At 39.6% G+C, this 26,019-nt stretch overlaps 1 protein-coding gene across 1 annotated transcript in view; it reads right to left on the reverse strand.

The window, feature by feature from the left end:
- Positions 1–21,832: 21,832 nt before the first annotated feature.
- Positions 21,833–26,019, reverse strand: part of LOC147463659 (uncharacterized) — a 122,581-nt gene continuing 118,394 nt past the window's right edge. Inside the window, exon 14 of the mRNA XM_086490060.1 lies at positions 21,833–22,151. Coding sequence (XP_086346186.1) covers positions 22,116–22,151 — 36 coding nt within the window. The 3' untranslated portion in view covers positions 21,833–22,115. The remainder of the gene's footprint in view (positions 22,152–26,019) is intronic.

A 26,019-nucleotide genomic window follows, 5' to 3' on the forward strand; every position in this document is an offset into this window, starting at 1 on the left:
ATAAAGCAAGGCTCAAGGTAGTGGTACATCAAGTTTGATAATTACATACAATCCCAAGGTTATGTACGGAGCCAAGAGGATCACTACTTGTGCACAAGGAGGTTGAACAATGGTTCCCTCATCATTCTAATCTTGTACGTGATGGATATGCTTATAGCCGGGAAGTCCAAAGATGAGATTGCACTTCTCAAGGATGCCTTAAGCATGCAATTTTCCATGAAATATTTGGACGATGCATATCATTTTCTTGGTATGCGTATCAAGAGAGATTGTAAGCGTGGAATACTTGAACTATCACACGAAGAGTATATTCACAAGGTCTTGCAATGTTTTAACATGTAAGGGGGGAAGACATTGATTACCCCAATGGCTGCATATGTAAAACTTAGCAAGAATGATTGCCACCAATTGGATGCTGAAAGGGCAGAGATGGAAAAGGTGCCATATTCTTCGGCAGTTGGCACTCTCATGTACGCCATGGTTAACATGCGGCTAGAATTGCATTTGCAGTGGGTAGGCAATCTTCTGCAAAAAGAAATAAAGAAATCACACCCTTGAGGTGATAATGATGGATTAAATATATTTATTATCATATCTAATCAAGGTCTTGACTTTGCTAAGTGGGCTCCCCCATTCGACAAGTACATATTGTAGCCCTTCAAGGAGTCAAAAGATCGAATTTTTGACTACTGCAAAAACAACACACTATATGATAACGATAACTTTTCACACAAGTAGAATTTTGACAAAATATAAAAGAGAAAAATCTCTAAACAATGTGATTAATCACTGATTCAAAGAGTTTGACCTAATTCATAGCTGTTTGGGAGATACAGTCAAAAAAGTATCCGTCTCGCTTGCATCACATAGGAGAACGGTGTTGGGGTAAAGGTGGTGTGCCTCTTATCCGGACTAGATGCACGAGGCATCCCCGCCCGTCTCTTCTACACACCTCATTCTTTACTAGATAGAAGAATAATGGGGCTCTCTAACAGATTATGTGGTGAGCAGTTCCACCCACTCTGTATGGAGGCTAAAGCCCTGTGTGATTAAATAGGGCTCGACAATACATAAGTGCAAAGCTGTAGAGAGAGAAGAGAGAAGAAGCTTTGTGCATAATCAAAGATAGCACACAAAGTGTTTGATTATCAAATTGAAAGCTTGTTCATGTTTTTTGTAAGCTCTCAGGACTATTAGTGAGCTGCAACTGCTTAAGAATTAATGCAAAATCTTTATGTACAAAGGTATCACTCCACAAATTAAATCAAGTAGTGCTGGATGACTTTTTGTAGCACTAAGACTTTGAGAATTAAAAAATAACACAAGATGAACTTTGAGCTTTCTGTAACATAACATCAGAATTATACAAGTAGTGTGGAAATTTTTTAGCAGCATTGGATTTTGTAGCAAGGAGCAGTCGCAAATGTTGAAGGGAAGCTTGGAGAGTGTGTGTTCTTGACACACATAGCCAATAGCACTACAGGGAGATTAGGTGCTTTTTTTTGGCATCAAAGAAGGAGAAGCAAGGTGTATGCTTTTCCACACACACACACACACACACACACACACACACACAAAAACACACATACACACACACACACACACACACACGTCTCTCACAATCAAAACACTTGGTTTTTGGATTGCGGCATCGGTGGCAGATTTCAACAATAGGCCCTTCAGCAACATCAGCATCCCATTGCATCCTCACCATCAAATGGCCTTGCTCAGATTTCCTTTGACATCCTCTTCTCAGCATCGGCTTCTCTGGCATTTGGCTTTGGCGACCACGTGGGCTTCAATTCTTTGACACACATATACACACTCTCGAGCATCATAGAGAGTAGCATAGGCAGAGAGCTTGTCGATAGTGGGAGGTAACTACAGGTGTAGCTTCATTGACACTCTTTGACAAATACTTTTTTCTGTCTGACTTGTCTACTTGGCATGCACTTCTATCTACCACTTAAACATACTTGTGCTCTTCTATGTGGTTTCAGAGATTTTGGTAGCCATATTGCATGTGGTCTTGATGTATGGTCATTGTGGTTTCTCAGAGATTCTTTGTGCCACATTGGATTTCAGATCTTGTTGGTCAAAGGTCTTGACAAATTTCCATAGGTTACTTTGGCAGTGATTTCAATGCATCAATTTATGGTCTTCTCCATAGACGATTTGCAAATGGTTTTGGCATATGGTTTATGCCTTCTTCATGCATTTTGAAGAACACTTCTGAGTGCTGGTCAGCTTTGTTGAGCAATGTTTTGTAGAGATTGGATCTTTGATATTGCACATTTTTGGTGCTTGCTTATGTGCATTCATTCCATTGATGTACATTAATTGTGGATCACCATTGTATGTGATTTTGTGGAGCCATTTTGGCATTCTACTCATTGCCATTGAGTAGTGTTTACTAGTTTATGGTTTTGATTCCTCTTTCCGAGTTTGTTGTGGTGGAGGTTTACTCCCACTTTTCCATACATTTGGTTGATATATATTTGGTCAATTTGTAGTGGTTGAGATCGTCTCCCACTTTGGCATCTTTGGATGCGATTTTTATGGTTGGAGACTTGCATGGAGATTTTGCTCATTTTGCAAGGGAGACTATGTCCGATCTTCCCTAGATTTCTTGCCATAGTTTTGACTTGATTGCCATACACTCTTTTATTTGGTCAATTTGTAGTGGTTGAGATCGTCTCCCACTTTGGCATCTTTGGATGCGATTTTTATGGTTGGAGACTTGCATGGAGATTTTGCTCATTTTGCAAGGGAAACTATGTCCGATCTTCCCTAGATTTCTTGCCATAGTTTTGACTTGATTGCCATACACTCTTTTGATGCATTTGTGGTCATTGGATTGAGATGGTGATTCCCTCTTGTTGTGGTTGACTCCACATTGATGGGAATACGGTCGTTTTGGACACAAACATACGTACCCCACACTTGCAAGAGTGTGTACAAGATATATGCTCATGTGGCTACGAGTCACAGGTAGTCGGACTTGAGCTTTGATTTTAAGAGATGTTTGCTCATGTGGCTACAAATTACAAATAGGCGAACTTGAGCTTGGGTAGTGGTTGAGTCGTTCCCCCACTCGCTCTCTAGGTTCTAGGCATAGGTTCCATGTACATTTGGCAGTTGAGACTTGCATCAATGTGATGATTGCAAAGCATTGCATGGTAACTAGTTACACTACTACAAGAGATTTTATGCATTGATACGCTTGAGCATTACAAGTATTGGTGAGCTCTTTTCAAAGCATTTTCTCCCCACAAGGAGCTCCTTTTAGTCCAGGCTTGGTGCACTTCTCTTAGGCATTGGTTCATGCACATTGGCCTCGTACATGTTGTAGAGCCATAGCTCTTGTTTATCCCTTTAACATTGTTTTGGTGATATATTGATGCTTGAGATACGGGCATTGTAGTCACACAAGGCACATTATACAATGTTGCTTCATATGCACGAGGCAGCAGAGGAAATGTATGCAAAATGTAGATGCGGCTTTGACACATGTTAGAGAGGTAGTTTTAGTGGTGGTATATGGCAAGGACAATGATTTCACGCTTGCCTTGAGTATATCTCTTGCAAATATGTCTATGGATAACACACTTTCTCAGCAGTGGTTATTTGATGGCAACGTTGCTTTCCATGTCACACCATGTCTTGAGTGGATTAGTAGTTTTTCTAGTGGGAGACTTGGTTGTGTGCGATTCATGTGACATAAAGGCCACAGGAGACATATGTTTGTCATTGCCCAGCGGTGCATCAAACACACTTGGTCATGTGCGATACATTTCTCAGCTAAGATAGATTTTGATCTTGGTGAGACAATTGAGAGATAGTGGATGTCAGGTACTACTTGGGGAGCAGTCTTTTCAGATGCATTGAAAAATGAGCTTGTGCTGTGCATGACATGTTTGTAGATGTAGAGTTAGAGCATCCATGCTCTAGCAAGACACAACAGATTGATCCTCTTAGGACAAAGATGCATCCTACCACGGAGAAAAGCGATATGGAGTTCTTTGACATGCTCATGCTAGAGGTTGATATGGTGATGCTAGGACTATGGATGATGAGGGAGTGACAACTACCCTAGAGTTAGGATTGATGCATCCATACATGACTGGTGGTGATGCAGTGAGCATTAAGATATTTGCCACTGATAGATTGACCGAGGTCATTGCACATGGCATTGATGCGACTACCATGGATATGCTGGCAAAGAGTACATGTTTTTCATCAGCCTTTGGGACTCTCATGTACAACCTCTTAGTATCAAGAATCAATATAACAGGTGTAGTGGGAGAGTTTGCAGTTTTGGGATTTCCACTTGTGCGATGATTGACACTAGCATGATGCATTGTGGAGTAGTGCAGGTCATTACAAGATACCTACACGGTATGCATGCTGATTCTAGTAGAGATATACACTTTCTTACACCGATAGATCTATACAACGGCATGCATCAACTTTGAGAGAGCCAGTGGGCATAGGTTGAGATGAGATTCCTCCCTATACCTCATGTACATACTACTAGGTCCTATAGTAGTACCACTTATCGACACATTCACCTTTAAGTGGGAGATTGTTGGTAAAGGCGGTATGCCTCTTTCCCCAACCAGATTCTCCAGAGGTATCCAACCACCCATCACTTGTACACACCTTATTCTTCACTAGATAGAAGAATAAGGGGCTCTCTCAAAAATTATGTGGAGAGCAATTCCACCCCTCTCTGTGTCTATAACTCTCCTCTCTTGCACTCTGAATGTGAGGCAGAGCAGATGCATGCGAGTGCGAGTGCACTGTGCAAGAGAGTACACTTTATGTGGGTGGAGCTATAGTGGATAATACACCACTACTTCTTATTGCATGATGTATTAAAGAATAAGGTTAGAGTTATTGATGGGCGACGCCCGGCCAGTATGGCATGCACCCTTACAATCTCCCGCTTGAAGGCCATAGTGGCCCAAGTGGCCTATGTTAGTGCAAACCTATATAAATTTGAAGCATCATGAGGCTTCACCCTACTACGCACATCATCTCAATGCAATGTGCAAATTGCTTTGTGGCTAAGGTCTTTGTAAGAGCATCTACGGGGTTGTCATCCGTGTGAACTTTGGCTAACTCAATGCATTTGCTAGCCAAAATATCCTGTATCACATGATTCCTGACCTTGATGTGATTTGACTTGGAATTAAATACGAGGTTCTTTGCTAACGCAATCGCACTTTGGATGTCACAATGTAACACTGGAGTCTAGTGTATGCCAAGGTCTCCCACTAGATGAGATAACCATAAAGCTTCCTTGCTAGCACTAGAAACTGCAACATACTCAACACCTCAGTGGTGGAAGACAAAGTTCAATTTTGGAGACATGATCTCTAAGAGAGTGCCGCTCCAGCAAACAAGAAAACATAGTCAGATGTGGATCTCCTAGTGTCCACACAACCCGCATAATCCATATCAGTGTATCCAACTATGGATGCATCTATTTCCCAAAGCATAAGCACTTGCTGGATGAACCCTTGATGTATCTCAAGATATGTTTTACTGCTTCCTAGTGCTTTTTTCCTGGATTTTCCATATATCTACTGACCAATCCCACTGCGAATGCAATATCTGGCCGCGTGCTAACCATGGCAAACATGAGACTGCAAACTGTTGAAGAATATGGCACCTTTTCCATCTCTGGCTTTTCAGCATCTGATTTAGGGCAATCATGCTTGCTAAGTTCTACATATGCAGCCATTGGGGTACTCAATGCATATGCAGCCATTGGGGTACTCAATGCTTTTCCCCCTTGTATGTTAAAACGTTGCAAGACCTTGTGAATATACTCTTCCTGTGATAGTTCAAGTATTCCATGCTTACGATCTCTTGTGATAAGCATACCAAGAAAATGATGTGTATCACCCAAATCCTTCATGGAAAACTGCTTGCTGAAGGCATCCTTGAGAAGTGCAATCTCATCTTTGGACTTCCCGGCTATAAGCATATCATCCACATAGAAGATCAGAATGATGAGGGAACCGTCATTCAGCCTCCTTGTGTATAAGCAGTGATTCTCTTGGCTCCGTACATAATTTTGGGATTGAATGTACTTATCAAACTTGATGTACCATTGCCTTGAACCGTGCTTTAGTCCATAATAAGCTCTCTTGAGTCTACACACCAATTCTACCCTTGTTGGCTTCTCAAGTGTTATCTCAAAACCTTCTCGCTGCGTCATGTAGACATCTTCTTTAAGATCCCCATCAAGAAGCACCTGTCCTCAAAGGATAGTAAACCAAGCACAAGACGTACTGTAGTCATCTTGACTATTGGAGAAAAAATCTCGTCAAAATTAACAACCAATCTAGCCTTATACTTAGGCTTGAGATCTTCTACCATGTACATCTTCTTATACACCCATTTGCACGGCAATGCATAATTACCCTCTGGTAAATCTGTCAATTCCCAAGTTTCATTGGCTAAAAACGAGTTATACTTAGATCGCATAGCTTGCTCCCACTTTACGCTACCTTCCATCTGAATAGCTTCTTTGTAACAAGTGGGCTCATCGCAATCCGTGACTAACACATAGTCTAATCCTAGCTCAAACCGCTCAAGGACACGAGATACACGCATAAATCTCCTCCTTGCCCAACTATTAGATTCTACTCTCTTTGGAGCACTACTACTGGTAGGAACATCACCAATAGACTGAGTTGGTTTTCCCAAATGTGTGAAGGCTACATCCTCAAATCTGACTTTTCGATATTCGGCCTCTTTAATAGGCTATCTATGCATTTTAAACTCATTAAATATCACTTGTGAGCTGCGAATGACCTTTTTAGATTTCGAGTGCCACAGAGACGATATCCCATCTCTCCATCCGGACCATAACCAATGAAGATACACTTGTGTGACTTGGGATCTAGCGTCTTGCGAAGTTCTTTGAGAATGTGTGAGAATGCTTCACACCCAAAGTAATCTATCATAAGTTGGCTTCTTACGAGTTCACATCTCCTGCGGAATCTTGAAATTCAACGGAGTACTAGGCGATCTATTGATGATATGTACTGCTGTCATAACAGCCTCTCCCCAAAACTCAGGAGGTAAACTTGCCATAGATAACATAACTGTGACTCTTTGTTGAATCGTGCGATTCATACACTCAGCAATGCCATGCGAAGGTGTATACGGTGTAGTAAACTATCATCAAATCCCTCATTTACTACGTAATTTCTTGAACTCCGTGGAGACATATTCTCCACTATCGTCCATTCAAAAAGCTTTTAGCTTTCTACCAAATTGGTTCTCAACCACGGCTAAGAATTTTTGAAATGTAGCAAACACTTCGTCTTTCGCCTTCAAGAGGTAGACCCACACCTTTCAAGTAGAGTCATCTATGAATGTCAGGAAATATAGTGCTCCCCCTAGATATTTGGTGGCATAGGCCCACATAAATCGCTATGAACCAAATCTAGAAGGTTTTCCAACTTTGCCTAGTTTGCTTGCCATAGATGTAATGCTCACATAAATTGAAATCAGAATAGTTTAAGACATGTAAGTAGCCCAAATATTGAAGGATTTGCATTCCTTTCTGGCTCATATGGCCTAGTTGGCTATGCCACAACTCAGTAGAAGGTTGCTTGGCTACATAGAACTCTCTTTGACTGAAGAGACATATAAAGAGTACAATGGACCAGATTTGTGACCTTTTATGGTAACCAAACTTGCCTTATGCACCATCCAAGAACCATTGCAAAAAACAGTAGTGTAGCCTAGAGCATGAAGCTGACCATCTGACACCAAACTCTTTAGTCAATTTAGGAACATGTCTGACTCCACGAAGCATAAATTCAGTTCCATTCATCATGTATAACTTGACATCTCCCATATCGCATATATCAAGCTTATAGGAATCTCCAAAATCTTGATTGAGCCATGCATAGCAGTATATGTGGAGAACCATCCCTATGGGGAATAACCTAAAAGCTAGCACCTGAATCGATGATCCAATTTTGTGCATAGCATTCATCAAGAGCCAATAACACATCTGGACTCAAATCGGAAGTGAAAACAAGCACATCTGACGGCTCCTGCACGTTAGGAACAACCTCTAGAGGTGGAGATTCAACAACATTGATGTCCTCTATCCTTACGCTACTCTTTGGCGCGTCAGACTTCACAATAGCTTTGCCCTTTTCATGTTGTAAAACACGGCAATCTTTCTTTAAATGGCCTTTCTTACCGCAATAATAGCATTCTACATTTTTGAAATCATGGCCTCGATTCTTGCTACGATTGTGATGATCCTTACGATCTTGTGAATGACTGCAGCTGCAACTATGTCCACCTCTTTGCCTATGGCGATTATGGCTACTTGCCATATATACATATCCATGCCCACCACTATCGAGATATTGTTGACGTTTGATCTCTTCAGTGAGCAATGCACTAGTAACATCCCTGAACTTCAGTCTACCGCCTGGTGCGGAGTTACTAATTGCAGTAGTGAACGTATCCTAAGAAGAAGGCAAAGAGCATAACAAGAAAATGGCCTTCATTCCATCATCAAAACCCAACCCTTTTGATGTTAGCTAAGAAAATGTGCTATTCAACTCATTCAATTGTGCATTAACACTAATACCTTCTTTAATATTCAAACACATAAGGTTCTTCATCAATAAAACTTTTTTAGAAGCAGTTTTTCCATCCCAAGCTGCACATAGAGAGTCTCAAAGCTTTCGTGCTGTAGTCTTGTCCATAATCGTGAAGAATATGGTCTTGCCAAGATGTAATATAGTTGTGGCCATAGCACAAGCATCCAACTCTTCCCATTGATCATCAATGTAAGCATGATCTCTATGCTCTTTCAATGGCACTTCAGGCCCTTGTTGACCAAGACATCAAGCATGCGTTGCTTTCAAATCGTAAAATTTGTGCCATTGAACTTCTTTATGTAGTAGTCTTCCCTTTCCGAAGCACTAACAGACATAGCTCAAGAGAAAATGATAAAAAATTTATGGAAAAAATTGATGGGAGAATTTTGACAGAGTTTCCCCTAGAATGGGAGCAGAAACTGAAGACAAAATACGACAAAGCATAACTGTCCTCAAAGAAACTGCTGCCAAAATGACTGCCAAAATTGCCTAAAAGGTGTTGTACATGCGCGTATCTGGAAACCTATAAACCTGTAAAACTCCACATGTAATGTCGATGCAGAACGGTACGCCTCGATCACAAAGTGATCTACGATCAAATCTCCAATGCTAACACCACGAGTAATGTCGATGTCGAATCTATGCCTCCAAGCAGTGTGCTCAAGAAATCGCATCTCTCAAGAGACCGCTAGCAAAGAAAGTAAAGCCTGTCTGTGTCCCACTAATCGAGCAAAAGTTTGGCTCATGGTGGGAATCATGGAATCAAGAAAATTCCATAGGTGTATGCATCAAGAAACCACAAAAGGCATACATCCAAACTCTGTTTGTGTCTGAGAGTGATGTTGATGCCATAAAAGCCGATGTCGGAGATGTCAGAGAAGAGTCGATGATGCTGAAACTAATGTCGATGAGGGTCGATTTCGAACATCCAAAGCGGGTAGAATCAATACCAAAAAACCGGGAGATGCCAAAAGGTAGAGTCAATGCCGAAAGCTGACATGTGCACATATACGCTATGTGTGTCAATGTCAGAGAAGGGATGTCAAACATCCTGAGCTGGAGAGACAAAGTCGATGTCGGAGAAGACCACACACCCAGTGTGTGTGGTAATATCTTTGTGTGTGTCGATGTCAAAGAACAAATGTTGGATATCCGGATCCACAGAGACAAAGTTGATGTCTTTGCTGTGTGTGTGTGTGTGTGTGTGTGTGTGTGTGCACACGGTTGAAATTATCTCTCTCTCTCTCTACGCACACATGCAAAGAGGATATCTCTCTCTCTTTCCCTCTTTCTTAGTCTGGCTTTGCAGACGAGGAGACTTTCTCTCTGTGTGTGTGTGTGTGTGTGTTGCTACACTATAGCGTTGGTGAAGAAACCAACGAGTTGCTTTTCTTCTCTTTGTGCTATCTACTGAAGCCTTAGCGTTAAAAAATTAACGCTTTTGTTGTAGAGCTCCAAACCTTGCCAACGTTGCTAATGTAGTGCTAGTTTTCTCCAAACTGCCAGCGTTGTTGAAGATTGAACGAAACACTGTGTTGCTTTTGCATATCGCAATATTCCAACGTTAGGAGAAATTGACACACTTTCCTACATAATTCCTCTCCTTTTCCAAAGCTGCAGAATGTTGAGCTCCTTTCATAGATACAATGTGATTTTCCACTGCTATAAGGCTTTGAGTCTTAGCTCAAAATGGTGCTCGTGCATGCACCGTTGTTGGACCCGGGAGAATCACCGTGCTCTGATACCACTTGTGAGGCGGAGCGGATGCGTGTGAGTGTGAGTGCAGGAGTGCCATGTGTAGGAGAGTACGCTCGGTGTGGGTGGATAATACACCACTACTCCTTATTGCTTTATGTATTAAAGAATAAGGTTAGAGTTAGTGATGGGCGTGCCTAATGCCCGACCAGTATGGCCTGCACCCTTACACTGCATGCCCCGAGCAGTCACTTTTTAGAATGTGTATGATATCACGTGACTTAACTGAAGATGATTATTAAAAGTTCAAAATGTATACTTTTATGCATATATTAGAGGGGGGTGGGTTTTTTTTAAATAGTCCCACAATGTAAGTATAGTATGTATATTGGGCTATTATCAATTACCTCTTGAACGCACATGATATAGGGAGCTTCTACTAAGTGACTACCCTAGGTCCGCATGCATTGCACACCACTTTTGCACCTAGTACTGCTCTACAAAGGGCACTCTTTTTATGTGTCTACATGAGTATATACATGCCATACACCTCCTTAGTGTGTTAAGCATGATTAGGGAAGCATTAATCACCATCGTACACTTCCAACAAGCCCATACATGCTTATATATACACAGAAGTACCAATCGAGAGCGTAATTTCCCTACGCAAAGCAAAAACAAAAGCAGAGAGAAAAAGATGGTGGCTATGGAGTTTTGAGCTTCTTATCGTGATCAAGCAGTACATCCCCAACCAATGTCAACCGTTATCCTTTATGAATACATAATTCTTTTCCTAACAGCATTCATGAATGCATGCATGATGCATAATTAACCCAATTAGCACCACTCTTTAGGTTATCCCTATAACCTTGGGTTCTAATACTAGCTGAGAAGTCCCTCCCCAGGTGTCTATGCGAGAAATGTACAATTTAAGTCCATCAATATAAAAAGTCTTATTTACATCAAAGTGTGAAAGCAATAGCATAGGGGAGGAAATTCTCATGCCCAACCTAGCTTGGAGATTAAGCCATGAGCCGGACCTCACCCAGAGGTACCTAGTGACAAGTGCTAACCTTGAATGTGTCTGAATGGAAGCATACTTAGAAAATGACCAAGTGAATGTATGTTATTCCACTTTTTTTTGGTGGGGTTGGGCGGAGAGAGAGAGAGAGAGAGAGAGAGAGAGAGAGAGAGAGAGAGAGAGAGTAGTGAAGGGTGAGATAGAGTACATAGATGGATACAAGAGAACCTTTCAATGCCCTAGCTAAAATGAATGTGCACTACCATGACTTTATGCTGAAAAAAGTGAGTACATCATAACCTTAAACCAAAATACTTTATAAGAGCACTAGATCGTACGTGGGATCAACCGATCCACCCATTGGTTCTCTCCTACTACTAACAAAGAGAATCTCTCTTCATTGGGAGTGAGTCAAAACACTCCATCTTGTGCCACACTACGAATGAGGCCGCTTTGCCTCCCTCCATAAGTTCGAGCTCTAAAAGGATTTCAAAATACCAGTAGGTGGTAGGATATCAACACCAACCATACAAGTTTCAGGCACCACATCTCTTTGGTGCCACTTCAGATATTTAGGCTAAAACAAGGCAAAGACCCCTGAGTACTAGTCGTGTAGTTCAATTCAACCCTTGATGCTAACAAAACCAAATGAAGAATTAGGCTGTACCCTAGATCCCAACATAACCCTAGGACATTGATCTTTCTCATGGGCTATGTGGCATATGTGGCCTAGTCTTGTATCAAAGCCATCAAGAGAAACATATCACACGAGTCCAACAACATGGTATCTTGCATATGCACAAACAATTCTTCCCAAGGAAATTAAGTAGTATTGGGTCTCTACCCTTACACTTTTGACATAATCCTAATTTCAACATGCTTTCTAGCTCCTCATTTCTATGCTCTCCTTGGCCATGTTTTATGGCTAGAACCTTAGTAGCATGCTCCTAGGGCCCCAAATTTTTCATGCTTATCTCTTTGAATTGATTTGTCTAAAAAACTTTGAAGGTTATATAACTAACTGTTCCTTCAAGTTTCAAAAGTTACTAAAATACCCCTCATACTAATTGGCAAATTTTACTCAAATTCCCCAAAAATCCCTTGATAACTCTTGGGGCGCCTAGTATCCTAGTTTGATGTGTGCTTGAGGATTTATGCTTGCTCTTGGGGTGCCTAGCTCCCCAATTTGATGTGTACTTGGAGAAAATTCTTTCCATTCTAACAAGGTTAAAATCTTGTCATTGCAGCCAAGGTCCACGTTGGTGAGTGACAAAGGAGGTTCCCAAGAAGACTCAATCACCTCCATTCCCAAATCTTTCAAAAGTTGTGAAGGCTTACACTCCTTGCTCTTTGCATTGAAAAGCTTGAGAATTGGGCAATCTAACCTAAGCTTATGATTATAATTATTGTACTCAACAAAATTGTTAAGCCGGAGGAGCCTTAGTCGAATACTGAAAGGATGAATGTGTCTGATAGCATGATTAGCAAAGACCAAGGAAGCAAAAAGAAGACCATAGTAGGAAAGGGGAAGATCTCCAAAGCGAACACCTCAAAATTACACTATACCAAATGGAATGACGGTCATGCGACTAATGATTGTGCATTGAACAAACTTTGGTGTGCGACATTTGTCAAATGAAGAATCATAACACCAATCAATTCCGATATACATGGAAAATTGGCAAACTCAGCAAAATTGACAAGCAAGTTAGCCAGCCGGTGCTGTGCAAGTTCCACAGCAATCGTAGTAGAAGGAGACTTAGCAATCAAGTTCCACAGCGATCGTAGTAGAAGGAGACTCGACAAAATTATGCAAGTTCTTCGAGCTAAGGATGCCAATTTGGAGGCCGAGGTAAATATGGTCAAGGTGCAGGCCGACCTAATTTCTACCCATCCAAACAAAAGCATTGCTCATTCTATTTGGATGTTGATCATTGGCACAATGAGTGTAAGAAAGTCGCGGAGTATGACCGGAAGAAAGTTGAAAAAGCAAAAGGACCCAACACGACCATGGTATCCGTTGAGATAATGACTACAATGAAAGAAGAAATGGACGAAGACAAAAAATCCTTTGATCCAAAAGCACAGGCAATCACCTGTTCAAGGAAGGAAGTTCATCCTTGGCAAAAGGCGGTTTTGAAACCAACCGTCATAGATCAGATAACCATTCTAAAGAAAGCAATGAAACGGGCGGAGAAGGAGTTGGTATTGATGCCATAGGTTCTTTCGGAGCCAGATTCAAGAGTAGTCTCAAACCAAAAACACTTGGTTAAAGGAATCGTTTAACCCTTTAAAGGAATCAATATTATTACATGGGAGACACGTAAGAAGTATGGATGTCATGAATTAGAACCAGTTCCATTTTTTTGCCCGAATGGCGGACCAAAGAAGAGTACGACCTCAAGGTATATTGTAGGGTGTTACTTTAGACATTGAAGGAATATCTTTTGTGGTGTCCTTTGCATTACTGGATCTCCAAGAAATGAAAACAAATCACCAAATGTTGTTGAACTGACCATGGCTAAGATAGGCTAAGGTGAAACAGAATTGGGCAAAGCATATCTTATTCATACGGAGAGGATCGAGGAAGGTTCATATTCCGTATCAGCAGGTCAATCATGTTTGTGAGGAGATATGACCTATTATGGCTGAACCAGTGAATATGATGGAGAATTTGATGGATGAAGAAGAAGCCGAATTCCTCAAGGAAAATTAGGATTTGATGGCAATTTGTATGGTGGATGTGGAAGCAATTTAAGAATGCTATGCAGAGGATGTTTCAACCAAGCCATGGTGAACAAAAATGAAGCCTATTACCAATAAGGATATTGGACAGTTAGTTGAAGAGGATGAATTTTACTTAGAGCTAATGAGTTGAAGGAGTCATTACAGCTAGAATGTGAATATGAATATGAGTCATTACAGCTAGAATGTGAATATGAAATACAGATAAACAACGTTTCTCGGGTCAAGGAAGGTGCAATTCAAGAATAGAATCTCAGGACAAGAGAAAAGCCTAAACATATCAAGATCTGTGTGGATCTGGAAGAGTCTTTTCAATCAAATCTTATAAAGCTTTTGATGGAATTCATGGGATATGAAAGGTTTTGATCCCAGATTCTACCAACATCGTATCAATTTGAAGAAGTATGTGGTCCCTATCCAGCATGCCAGGTATCACGTTGCATTATACGTTCATCAACAGTAAACGTATTATACACGTCTAATGATCGTATAATATGTTTGATCAAATAAAACGATCGTATTATACGGTGACACATTATTGAATTCGGCCCTCCATATTATTTCTTTGCACTTCAATCAAAGAAACCTTTGATCGAAGAAAAACTTTGATCGAAATGTAGAGTTTATATATGTAACCATCGGTGCCCCCCAATGGCATTTCACACAATCAAGTACCCAAACTGTTTGCAAAAAGTAATCCTCTTCTCCCTAAAAAAAAGTGAAAAATTTTAAAAATAAAAAAGTAAAGATTTTAGTTGTTATTAAATTTTGTTTAGTGATATAATTAAATTTCAATTATCATAATTTGTAGTAGAGTTTGTTTTTGTTGTTAATTTTTCAACTAAGTATTTTTGAATAGTTTTAAAAATTAGAACTGTGCTCTTTCTGTGTTGGAGTTTTCTCACACTTTTAAAGAGGAGAAGATTAGGTTTTGAAACCGTCTATCATTGTGTTGGAGTATATACTCACACTTGAAGATAGGTACGTATCTTAAATAGTGATTATTTACCTTTGTGCTAGAGTAAAAGTGTTTACTCGCACTGGAGATAATCAGTTGTTTCACCTAGATTAAGATTTTACTCTCAAAATTTACAAGCTTAGAGTTTTTGCTTGAGAGATGAGAAACTTTACTCGAATATGGACCTGCACAGGAATTAAATTAATGTTTATGATTTTATTTTCTCAGATCTAGGTTATAGTATTATCTTGTGTTTAAGCTTTCATGTTATTATGATATATTCCATACATTTATATAAGTTTTAATCATTCATTTTTGTCGTGTTTGAGTTTATCTCACACTTCAAAATGAATATAGAAATTAGGAATTTCCCTTAGCCCTTGTGTTAGAGTGATATACTCACACATGGCAAAACTTTGACTAGGTTTTTAATTGAAGCTTTTTGACCGTACTTGATGTTTATCTTGTACGGTTAGAAGTGCTTCAACTACGATAATGTTATCATCTTGTTGTGTTAGAGCAATTGCTCACACTTCTGGTAAGATTTCTAAGTAAAGTTTCTTAGCCGTACTTGATGTTTATCTTGTACCACTAGAAGTGCTTCAATTAGAACAATGTTACCACCTTGTTGTGTTAGAGTAGTCGCTCACACTTCTAGAAAGATATACAATGATCAATACATATTTTTTTTACAAATGTGATTTATAAAAAATCATGATAATGTAGCTACAATCCAAAATTGATCGTCAGTAACCATCGTATTGAGTTAGAGTATTATGCTCACACTTCGAGATGGCGCGATGCGACGAAATATTATTTAGGATACATTCAATTCACTTGTAGGTGTAAAGTATGCAAAATTTATTCCAAATACCTCAATAATGAATTTATTTTATTTCTGGATGTGTGCTTACAAAATGAGAGATTATTGTTGGATATGATTGACTACATATTTCAATTTTTTGTGGGAGTGGATGCGGAGTGCAAGAGAGGGAAGGAGAAGGAAACATAACACAATAGTTTGGTGGAGCACTTGAGAGTAATACCTCTCAACTCCTTATTGACATTATAACCAAATGAATATAAGTGGGCGGGCGTCCGCAATCGAAACCGCCCATAGGGTTTGAAACCTAACAATCTCCCACTTGAAGACCAATGTGGCCGAAGTGACTAATGAATGTAGGGGCTATTATGTACAATTGTACAAATGTGAAGCATGATTGTAGCTTCGCCCTACGCCCATCACCTCTATGCAATGTGCAAACCGCTTTGAGGCTAAGCTCTTTGTTAGAGCATCCGCTTGATTTTCATCCGTGTGAGCCTTGACTAACTCAATGCGTTTGCTAGCCAAAATATCCAGTACCACATGATACCTCACCTCTATGTGTTTTGACTTGGAGTGAAACACGGGGTTCTTTGCTAACGCAATCGCACTCTGGCTGTCACAATGTAGCACTGGAGTCTGGTGTATACCAAGGTCTCCCACTAGAAGAGATAACCATACAGCTTCGTTATTGGAACTAGAAACTGCAACATACTCTGCCTCAGTGGTGGAAGACAAAGTGCAATTCTGGAGACATGATCTCTAAGAGACTACCGCTCTGGCAAACAAGAAAACGTAACTAGATGTGGATCTCCTAGTGTCCACACAACCCACATAATTTGAATCAGTGTATCCAACTATAGATACATCAGTGTTCCCAAAGCGTAAGCACTTGCTAGCTGAGCCCTTGATGTATCTCAAAATGTGCTTTACTGCTTCGCAATGCTTTTTTCCTAGATTTTCCATAAATCTACTAACCACTCCCACTACATATGCAATGTCTGGCCGTGTGCTAACCATGGCGAACATAAGACTTCCAACTGCTGAAGAATATGACACATTTGCCATCTCTGCCTTTTTAGCATCCAATTTGGGACAATCATGCTTGCTAAGTTTTTCATATGCTGCCATTGGGGTACTCAATGCTTTCCCCCCTTTCATATTAAAATGTTGCAAGACCTTGTGAATATACTCTTCCTGTGAGAGTTCGTATACCACGTTTGTGATCTCTCTTGATATGCATACCAAGAAAGTGATGTGCATCACCCAAATCTTTCATAGCAAATTGCTTGCTTAAGGAATCCTTGAGAAGTGAAATCTAATCTTTTGACTTCCCGGCTATGAGCATATCATCCACGTACAAAATCAGAATGATGAGGGAACCATTGTTCAACCTCCTTGTGTGCAAGCAGTGATCCTCTTAGCCCCATACATAACCCTGGGACTGAATGTACTTATAAAACTTGATGTACCATTGAGGCTTTGCTTTAATCCATACAAAGCTTTCTTGAGTCTACACACCAGTTCTTCCCGTGTTGGGTTCTTAAGCTTTATCGCAAAACCTTATGGCTGTTTCATGTAGACATCCTCTTCAAGATCCCCATGAAGAAACATTGTCTTCACATCCACTTAAATTAAAAACATTATTGCAAGAAATATTTTACCTAGTCTTCCGTCTCTGGTCACTTTCCAAGGGAAGAGTACTGTGCGCTCTTTCGATCAAAATCGCGTATATATTCAACAATCTTCAATGAAAGATTTCTTTTTGGTTATACAGTTTACACAATATTATTAAAAAAAACATTGTATAATACCAAATAATACGTATAATTTTCATTATATAGCCGTATAAATGCTTCCTAGATCCAAATTATGCCAAACAAGTGAAAGAAGAGTTGGATAGATTGTTGAAGGTCATATTCATAGTTTTAATTAAAAATTTAGAGTGGATCTCGTAGATTGTTGTGGCCCCTAAAAAGAATAAGAAGTTGCGGATATCTATTGATTATCACAAGCTGAACGCGGCTACGATGCCAGACCCTTTTTACCTTCTATTTTGGGATTCTACCTTGGATTAAGTTGTAGGTCAACATATGTATTCTTTTGCGGATAGACATAGTGTTTGCAATCAAGTGCGGATGGCAATTGCAGATCAATCAAGTGCGGATGGCAATTGCAGATCAATCAAAGATGGCATGGGGAGTGTTTTCTTGTACAGTTATGTGGTTTAGATTGCGGCATGACCTGAGTACTTTTGAAAGGGATATGCATCGAGTACTTTTCAAAGGGATATGCAGTAGATATTTGGTCCATATTTAGTGGATTTTATGTGGATATTTTTGGAGAAACCTTGAAGCACTTGTATTATCTTTGCCTCTGTTTCAAAAAGTGTTGGGAAACTAGGTTAATCCTTAACCAATGAAGTGTGTGTTTGTTGTGGCAAGTGGGATGTTGTTAGGACACATAATTTCTAAAGAAGGAATTGTGATAGACCCCATCAAAATTATGGCTATCATGCAAGCATCACCACCCGATTCATCGAAGGCGACTTTTAAGATTTTTGGGTTAGGTATGGTGGCATGAGAAACATTAAGGTTTTTGAACCATATTGCAGTGCCATTGAATGAGTTAGCACATGCGGATATGAAGGATTTCAAAAGGACTTTGAAATGCGACTTGACCTATCGCCATCTGAAGATGATGTTGACTTGAGCACCAATACTACTACCTTCGGATTCAGGAAAGGATTTCCATGTTTTTGTTGATGCTTATGAAACTGTAGTTAGTAGTGTACTGATGCAAAAAAAAATTAATGGATGGTTTTGACTTGTCTACTATGCTAGTAGAAGTCTCTTTGTGACTAAGAAGAATTATTCGGTGACTGAGGGAAAATGTCTGAGAATGGTATATCCAGTGAAAACGTTTTGACATTATCTACTTGGAAAACTGTTCTACTTTCATGTGGATCACTCGGTATTTCTATTTTTTGTGTTGCTGCAGAATTTTGTAGACCGACTAGCCAGGTGAATGATTTTTCTTCACGAATTTGAGTTTGAAATGGTGCATTATTAGGGTGCACAACATGTGGTTGCAGATTATTTGTCGTGGTTGGATTTAAGGGAAGTGCCAATTGGTGTTGAGGATGAATTGTCGAATATGCATCTCTTCAAAGACAAAGTGCAAAAAGAAGAAAATGCGCAAAATGACAAAGTTACTCCGAACGTGGAAACTTTCCCATGGACCTAGTATGAGGAGATGAGGTTATTTTTGCAAGAAGGCATTAAGCCGGCTCATTTGATTGTGGATTATAGAAAGAGGGTGGTATTGAAGAGAAACAAGTTTGAAATTTTATTAGACCATCTATTTTACAAAGATCTTTGGGAAGTGCTGTTGTGGTGTATGTGGAGATTGAAACAACGATCCATACTCGAGGAAGCTCATGAATGCATTGCTGATGGACATTTTTTGGGGCAATAACAATAGAAAACGTATTCCAAGCTGGGCTTTGGTGGCATACAGTTCATGGGATATGATTAAATTTGCAGTTTAATGTAATGTCTATAAGTGAATTGGTCAATAAGTGTGAATAAGGATAGATTGCCACTCGATCTAGTATTGCCACTTGAATCATTCCAAAAATGGAGCTTGGACTTTATAGGTCCAATGAAACTTGCAATAAAATCGTCAAAATCGAAATACATTGTGTACAAAGTGGGTAGAATCTTGGGCATTAAAAGAATGTAATGCAATTTCAATTGTGGGATGCCTTTGTAAGGATGTGTTCCCGACGTTTGGTTTGCTAGTGGAATTGGTTAGTGATTGGGACACCCATTTTCTGAATAAAGTAATAAGGAAGTTGTTACAAACTTTCTAGATTATTCACAAAAAGAGTACCCCTTATTATCCACAAAGAAAATGGATTGACAAAAGTATCAATAAGGTGATCATGCAGATGTTGAAAAAGTTAGTAGCTATGAAAAAGATGATTGGGATTTGAAGCTCTCTGTGGCACTTTGGGTGTATAGCCTACAGGATGTACTGAGTTGAAGCTAGTGTTCAAAATAAACGAAATTTTTCCTTTGGAATTTGTGGTGTTCATCATGCGCATTGTAGTATCTAAAAGATTGCTACTCAAGACAATTGCCTTCAAGTTCTGGTGGCAGTGCGGAGTATCCTTGACTGCAGCCACGATACCTAGCTACAAGAGCAATATGTCACTAACTATTTGCAATTTATGTATCAAGTCAATCTGCATTAGCATGAGCAATAATAGCAGTTGTAGGTTATTCTAGTTCAATAGTAGCACATTGTTGAGCTAACATCTCAAAATCAATATTTAGTTGAGAGACTTATTGAACTGGAAGGGCGGTTGCATCAGACTGAAACACATGTATTTTCACAAAGCAGAGAAAAGAACACGCTCAGCGCCAAGTCCGCGAGGCAATAGAGGTAGCCACTATGGCTAAAGAGCGGCATGTGGAGTTTGCTAGAAGCATCTTCGAGGAACTGGCTCAACATTGGGCAGATTACTCTCTGAAAATTGCATATCAAAAGGCTACATTTTACCTACTGTAATTGGCAGAGGATGAGGTGCATGCAATAGTGTCACTATTGAAAGAAGGTATACAAGTTCACTGGGAAAGGGTGATTCAAAAATGGCGAGCCCCACTCAAGCCCTTGTCAGTGGTTTTAGCGCTGCCCTCACTAGAGGGTCATCCGAGTGGGGCATCTACCTCGACTGATCGAGGTAAGAGAAAGGCTGATGAACATATCCATTTCCCCAGCATGCACTTTCAAAATGCCTAGCGAACTTGCATCACTTTCCTCCCCCTCTTGACGACAACATAAGGACACATTTATCTTGGGATGCCTAGCGCCCTAGATTGTTTTTTTCTTGGGGGATCTTGGGGCGCCTAGCGTCTCAAATTGATTCTTTCTTGAGACATATTGGGGTGCCTAGCGCACCAAATTTTGTTTTTCGAAATTGTGTTTAAACTAATTAACATAGTCCACACAAAGAGCTAGTCCAAGGGTAACAAGTTTTCAATAAATTATATTGAAAGGAAGCAACTACATTAAAACAATTGTGGAGGAAGCTCCTTTTGCAATTGACGATCATTTCATTTCTCTCTTGAAAAGAAAATTTATATCACAAAGTAAGATGATAGCATCTATCCGCATCTCTTATTTTCTAAAACATCAAGAACCTTTTATTTGATAAAATGATTTCACAAGAAGGTTAGAACACACAAGTGAGTAAATCTTGCGGGGGGGGGGGGCGCACTATATGTAATCATGTTAATGTATAATGTGAGTTCGAAAGGAGGGGTTTTAAAATACAAAAATTTTAGGCAATTTAACAGAGATACATTAAAATAAGGGGTTTTTATATTCAATTTTGAAAAAATTTCCTAAAATTAGGGGTCATTTGATTCATTCAAACATGTTAAAAGAGGGGTTTTTTTAATACCACACGGATTCACGTTATATAGGGGGGTACTAAACGGTCAACCCCCCGAGGAGTAAATCCATGGATATATGGTTTTCAAATTGGAAATTTGATGGTAGTTTGAAAAATTGGCATCTTGGGGCTTGAGGCATCTTGGAGCGCCTAGCGCCCTAGAATTTGTTTTTCAACTTTGTGTTTTGAAGAAAAACCATACTTTTCCTTGTTAAACATTAATTTCAACTCTACATATATTAATACTCCTCCATGTAGGAATAAGTTTCGCCACTTCTCTCATTGCTTTTCATCGTTCAACTAATTGACTTGCTTATCATTGCGCTATTGCATGTGCCTCAAGATATGCATTGGCTAAGAAACAATAACAAAAATTTCAAATCTTGATGTTCTGCATCGAGGTAAGATATACTTTCAAAGCATCTCATGGGTGAGACAGAGCATCAACTGCCATTACCTTGGGTGGTGCTGTATCACCTCTTGAAATTGGAGAAGGCAAGGCAAGTCACTTGGGATCCCAAAAGATTGCATTCTCTCACTGAAACATTTTTGACCGATGTATACTTTGAACCAAAAGATTCTTTTATTTGTTATGTTAATTCTCTTGGCCATCCATTGGTCGTAGTAAGTAGCAAGATTACAAAGCAATGGGATCCACTATGGCACCTATCCGATGAAGACTTCGAGTGTGAAATTACAAACACTTGCTCGAGCAACTTAAGTGGGAAGATGCTATATACTTGGGAGATAGAAACCATCGACTATTAGCTTGGATGTGAGTTTTGCAGACATGTGAGTTCCTGCTACAATTGTAAACACTCAGTAGTTAGTTAACCTATGTAATGCTTAAAAAAACACGTATGAAACTTTGACAGATCAAACCAATGCTTCATTGCGTCTTAGAGTATGAGTGAAGCTTGTAAAGGTGGATGAGTCCAATGAGACGGACATGTTAAGCATTGTAACGTGTATGTATAAGGAATTGTTTAGGCATGCGATAATTTTTTAGTAGTCCTCATTAGCCAAATTCTGCAACATGTTTCTTGACATGGAGAGCAAGTTAAATAATACTGGATATATCATCACCTCATACACTAGCATGTTTTGGATGGTACATGCAATGGGGTTAATTTTGCCTTATTAAGAAAATTAATTTCTCAATCTCCAAATGGCTACAATCCGATATAGAAAAGAAAGTAAAAAAAAAAGCTTGATATAATATCCCAGTGACAATAATGTCACAAGTATTGCATCCGGTGAGAATTTGTATAATTGTTAACTCTTTATTTTCTCAATGTTGTACTCATTAGATTGTTTGTAATAAAATACAAGAAAGCACTTGCATTGAAACAATATCAAGCTGATAAGATATATGGTCCCATTTGAATTTCAACAACCTACAAGGAAGCTTTTTTTGAGACGGATTCTCTTAATAAGACAGAGGACAAAGTAAACCCTTGCTATTGTAGATCCCAACTTGGGCGATGGTTGATGATGGTAAGCAATTCGTATCTCCAAAGACAATAACATCACCTTTGCCTTTAAAATAAATAATTTTCTCCTCTAAATCCAAAAATGGTTGATCTTTATCCATACAACTATAAAAAGGGGAACCATGATGAGGAATGTAGCAACAATGGGTACTCTTTTTGGTGTCATAATTTTTAGCCATACATAATTTTCAACCATACATAACGTTTGTGCTTGTCGTCTTTCACAATTGATCAAAATCTTCCTTCGCAACATGATACTCAACAATTTGATATTCCATACGTTTCAAGGGAGTTAGAGGAAATTCACTTGTATAATCGTACTTCAATGGATGAGAGAGAGCTAGATTACCATGGAAAGTTACTTACACATGTGCAGTAGCACGGGTATGCTCATTGCCAATGGTGTATCTTTGTGGAGTGGAACCGATGGATCTACATGTAGAAAACATAATGGGGATATTATGGTTGACTATATGCTACTCTCCGAAGCCATCATGTATCGCATAAAGAGTTTTACGCTTGACCAATGGACCCCGGAATCAGATCATCGAACCTTATGTATTGATCTTGCATGTGGAGAAGCAACTAAGCATGATAATCTCAGCCAAAGGAAAGAGAAGTTATCACTTTGTATGAATTTTAAACGAGCATCAATGTATATTGCAATGGTTGAGTAAATGTTATGGATGACGAAGCTTCAATATGACGCACCATTGGAAATTAAAATAAGAAGCTTTTAAGAAGGTTATTTGTTCTTATACTGAAGAATGGCTTGCCATAAATCATGTCCATGGTATCAACAAACATTGATTGAAAAGAAGAGAAGAAGATGGGAAGTAAAGCGTCAAGTCTAAGAAAAGACAAGTGCACCATGGAAGATTTTGGAGAAACTTGAGAGACAAGTGGGTTGAAAGTTTTGGTAACTTGAGTCTTATGGATATGTACGTACATTGTAGGCAACTATATGAGCAACTAAATGCTGAAAAAATACCATTTTATGGTTCATTCCTGTGTATGCCCTCTTTTTTTACTATTGAGGATGCGTCCAGTAGGCTTGAAAGTTGGCCACTCGCAGAGCGGAAGATCTTCAAGGTATTAAGCCGAAAATGATTAAATGGATAGGAGATTTTACACATGAATGGATGTGTGATATGTTCAATCTTGCACTTCAACATGGTATGCCTTGTGATTAAAGTACTAATTGGGTGAAGCCTTTGCATAAAGGAGAGGATCTGAAGAATGTAAATAACTACCAGACTATAATGATTGGATCTCTTATGGTAAAGTTGTTTGGGCGCATAATGGAGATAGAATTGAGTGATTGGGCTGAGAAGAATGACAAGCGTGCAAAAGGACAAGCAGGTTTTCGTTGACACCATATCACCATTGATCATCTTGTCACTCTTCCTGTTCTTACGGAGGAAAGTCAGTTAAAAGGCAAGCGATTGTATTGTTGCTTTGTGGACATTAAGAAAGCCTTTGATATCATTCCACATAACAATTTATGGAGAAGGATGAAAGAACTCCAAGTGCCAAGTGAGTTTATGCTTGCGGTTTCTCGAATCTATGAGAAGGTGATGTGTCAATTGTGCATGGGAAGAGAAATTTCAAAAAAAATTGCAAGCACTATTGGGGTTAAACAAAGATGTCCGTTGTGACCAACTCTCTTTGGTCTATGCATCCATCGATTGGAACGAATGGTACTTGACTTTATGCAAGAAGAAGGCATTAGGAGGTCACTATTTGTAATGCGATAATCATGTTTTTGTTGTATGTGGATAATGTAATGCTTCTAGCACACACTTTAGAAGACGCACAAAAGCTTATAGTTGTCCTGGAGAACTTTTGCTTGCATAGTGGGCTGATTGTGAATGAATACAAAACAAAGCTTATGCTTGTGAAAACTAACCATAAGGAGAAGCCATGCATTGTGTACTACAATGAGACACTTAAGTTGTTTACAGATTTAAGTACATTGGCCTTGAGGTTCCGATCAATCACAAGTGGCATGAATGTGCTATGCGTCGTAAGCCGGAAAGAGAGCGTAATATGCATTTGAGAACATGTGTAATGTGGTAAACATAAATTGTTGGGTTCTCAAGAAGTACCTTTTGGACACATTGGTGACTTTGGTTCTTCTTTATGTGTTGAAATGTGGGACAGGAGCATCTCACAGTTTACTTGGAAAGAGTTTGAGAATGTCCAAAAGCGTTTTCTTACAAACTTTCTCCAAGTTAAGATACAAACACCACTTATGCTCCTACTTCTTGAGTTGGGATCTCTTCCAATTGAGGTTATGGGCATGGAAAGGGTTGTGGAGTACATGATAAAGATGTATCAAAACCCCACATATCGACTTCCTACAATTGCATGGGAAGCAAGCAAACAAGTTCATAAGATGCATAAAAGCAAGATCTTAAGCATGGGATGGATGCAAGACATAAAGAAGTGGTTTGGGAGATGGGAAGCATTACACTTGCTACATGATGCCTCGATAGATTCCCAAGCTTTTCTACAACGCCTATGTATTACGGCTTGGGAGAAATCCGGTGTTGCCCCCAACTACATAACCACCCATATTGCCCCCAACTACAAAACCATGTTCTTCGGTGAAAGAGGAAACCGTGCTCGTTCTTACATGCTTGAGCCTATCTCCTTGTCAATGATACACACTATTGCAGCCATTCGGCTTAGCTCCCACTCCCTTCGATGAAAGATAGGGCGTTGGGGAAATGGAGAAGAGTCAAATTGATTGTGCACATTATGCTCACTACAAGTTCGAGAGTTTGAGTACCACACACTACTAGAGTGCTCAGCTTTTGGTCACATCCGAACTTGCCTCCCTCACATTTTTAGCCATGACTTAGACCTACAAACTTTCCTCTCCCAGCCATAGTGTGGGCTCTCCATTGCGACTCTCATCACCACAATTTTGGAGCATCGAGAGTCGCTCATCAACCTCACACATACTACATCATATGTAACTTTGGTCCCATAGGTCATATTGGACCTCCGAGGCTGATGATAAAATCTCTCTCTCTCTCTTTGAAGATGGATTTGTGATTCGCCCGAGCTACATGGATACCCACCTGTCTCATGGTTTGAGATGTGCTATTGGTCAGATTCGTACATCCTCACACCAGCTAGAAATTGAATTTGGCAGATTTAGGGGAAT

This window comes from Adiantum capillus-veneris, chromosome 2 (genome assembly GCF_014529385.1).
Source record: "Adiantum capillus-veneris isolate H3 chromosome 2, ASM1452938v2, whole genome shotgun sequence".
In the NCBI taxonomy this organism is placed as follows: Eukaryota; Viridiplantae; Streptophyta; class Polypodiopsida; order Polypodiales; family Pteridaceae; genus Adiantum; species Adiantum capillus-veneris.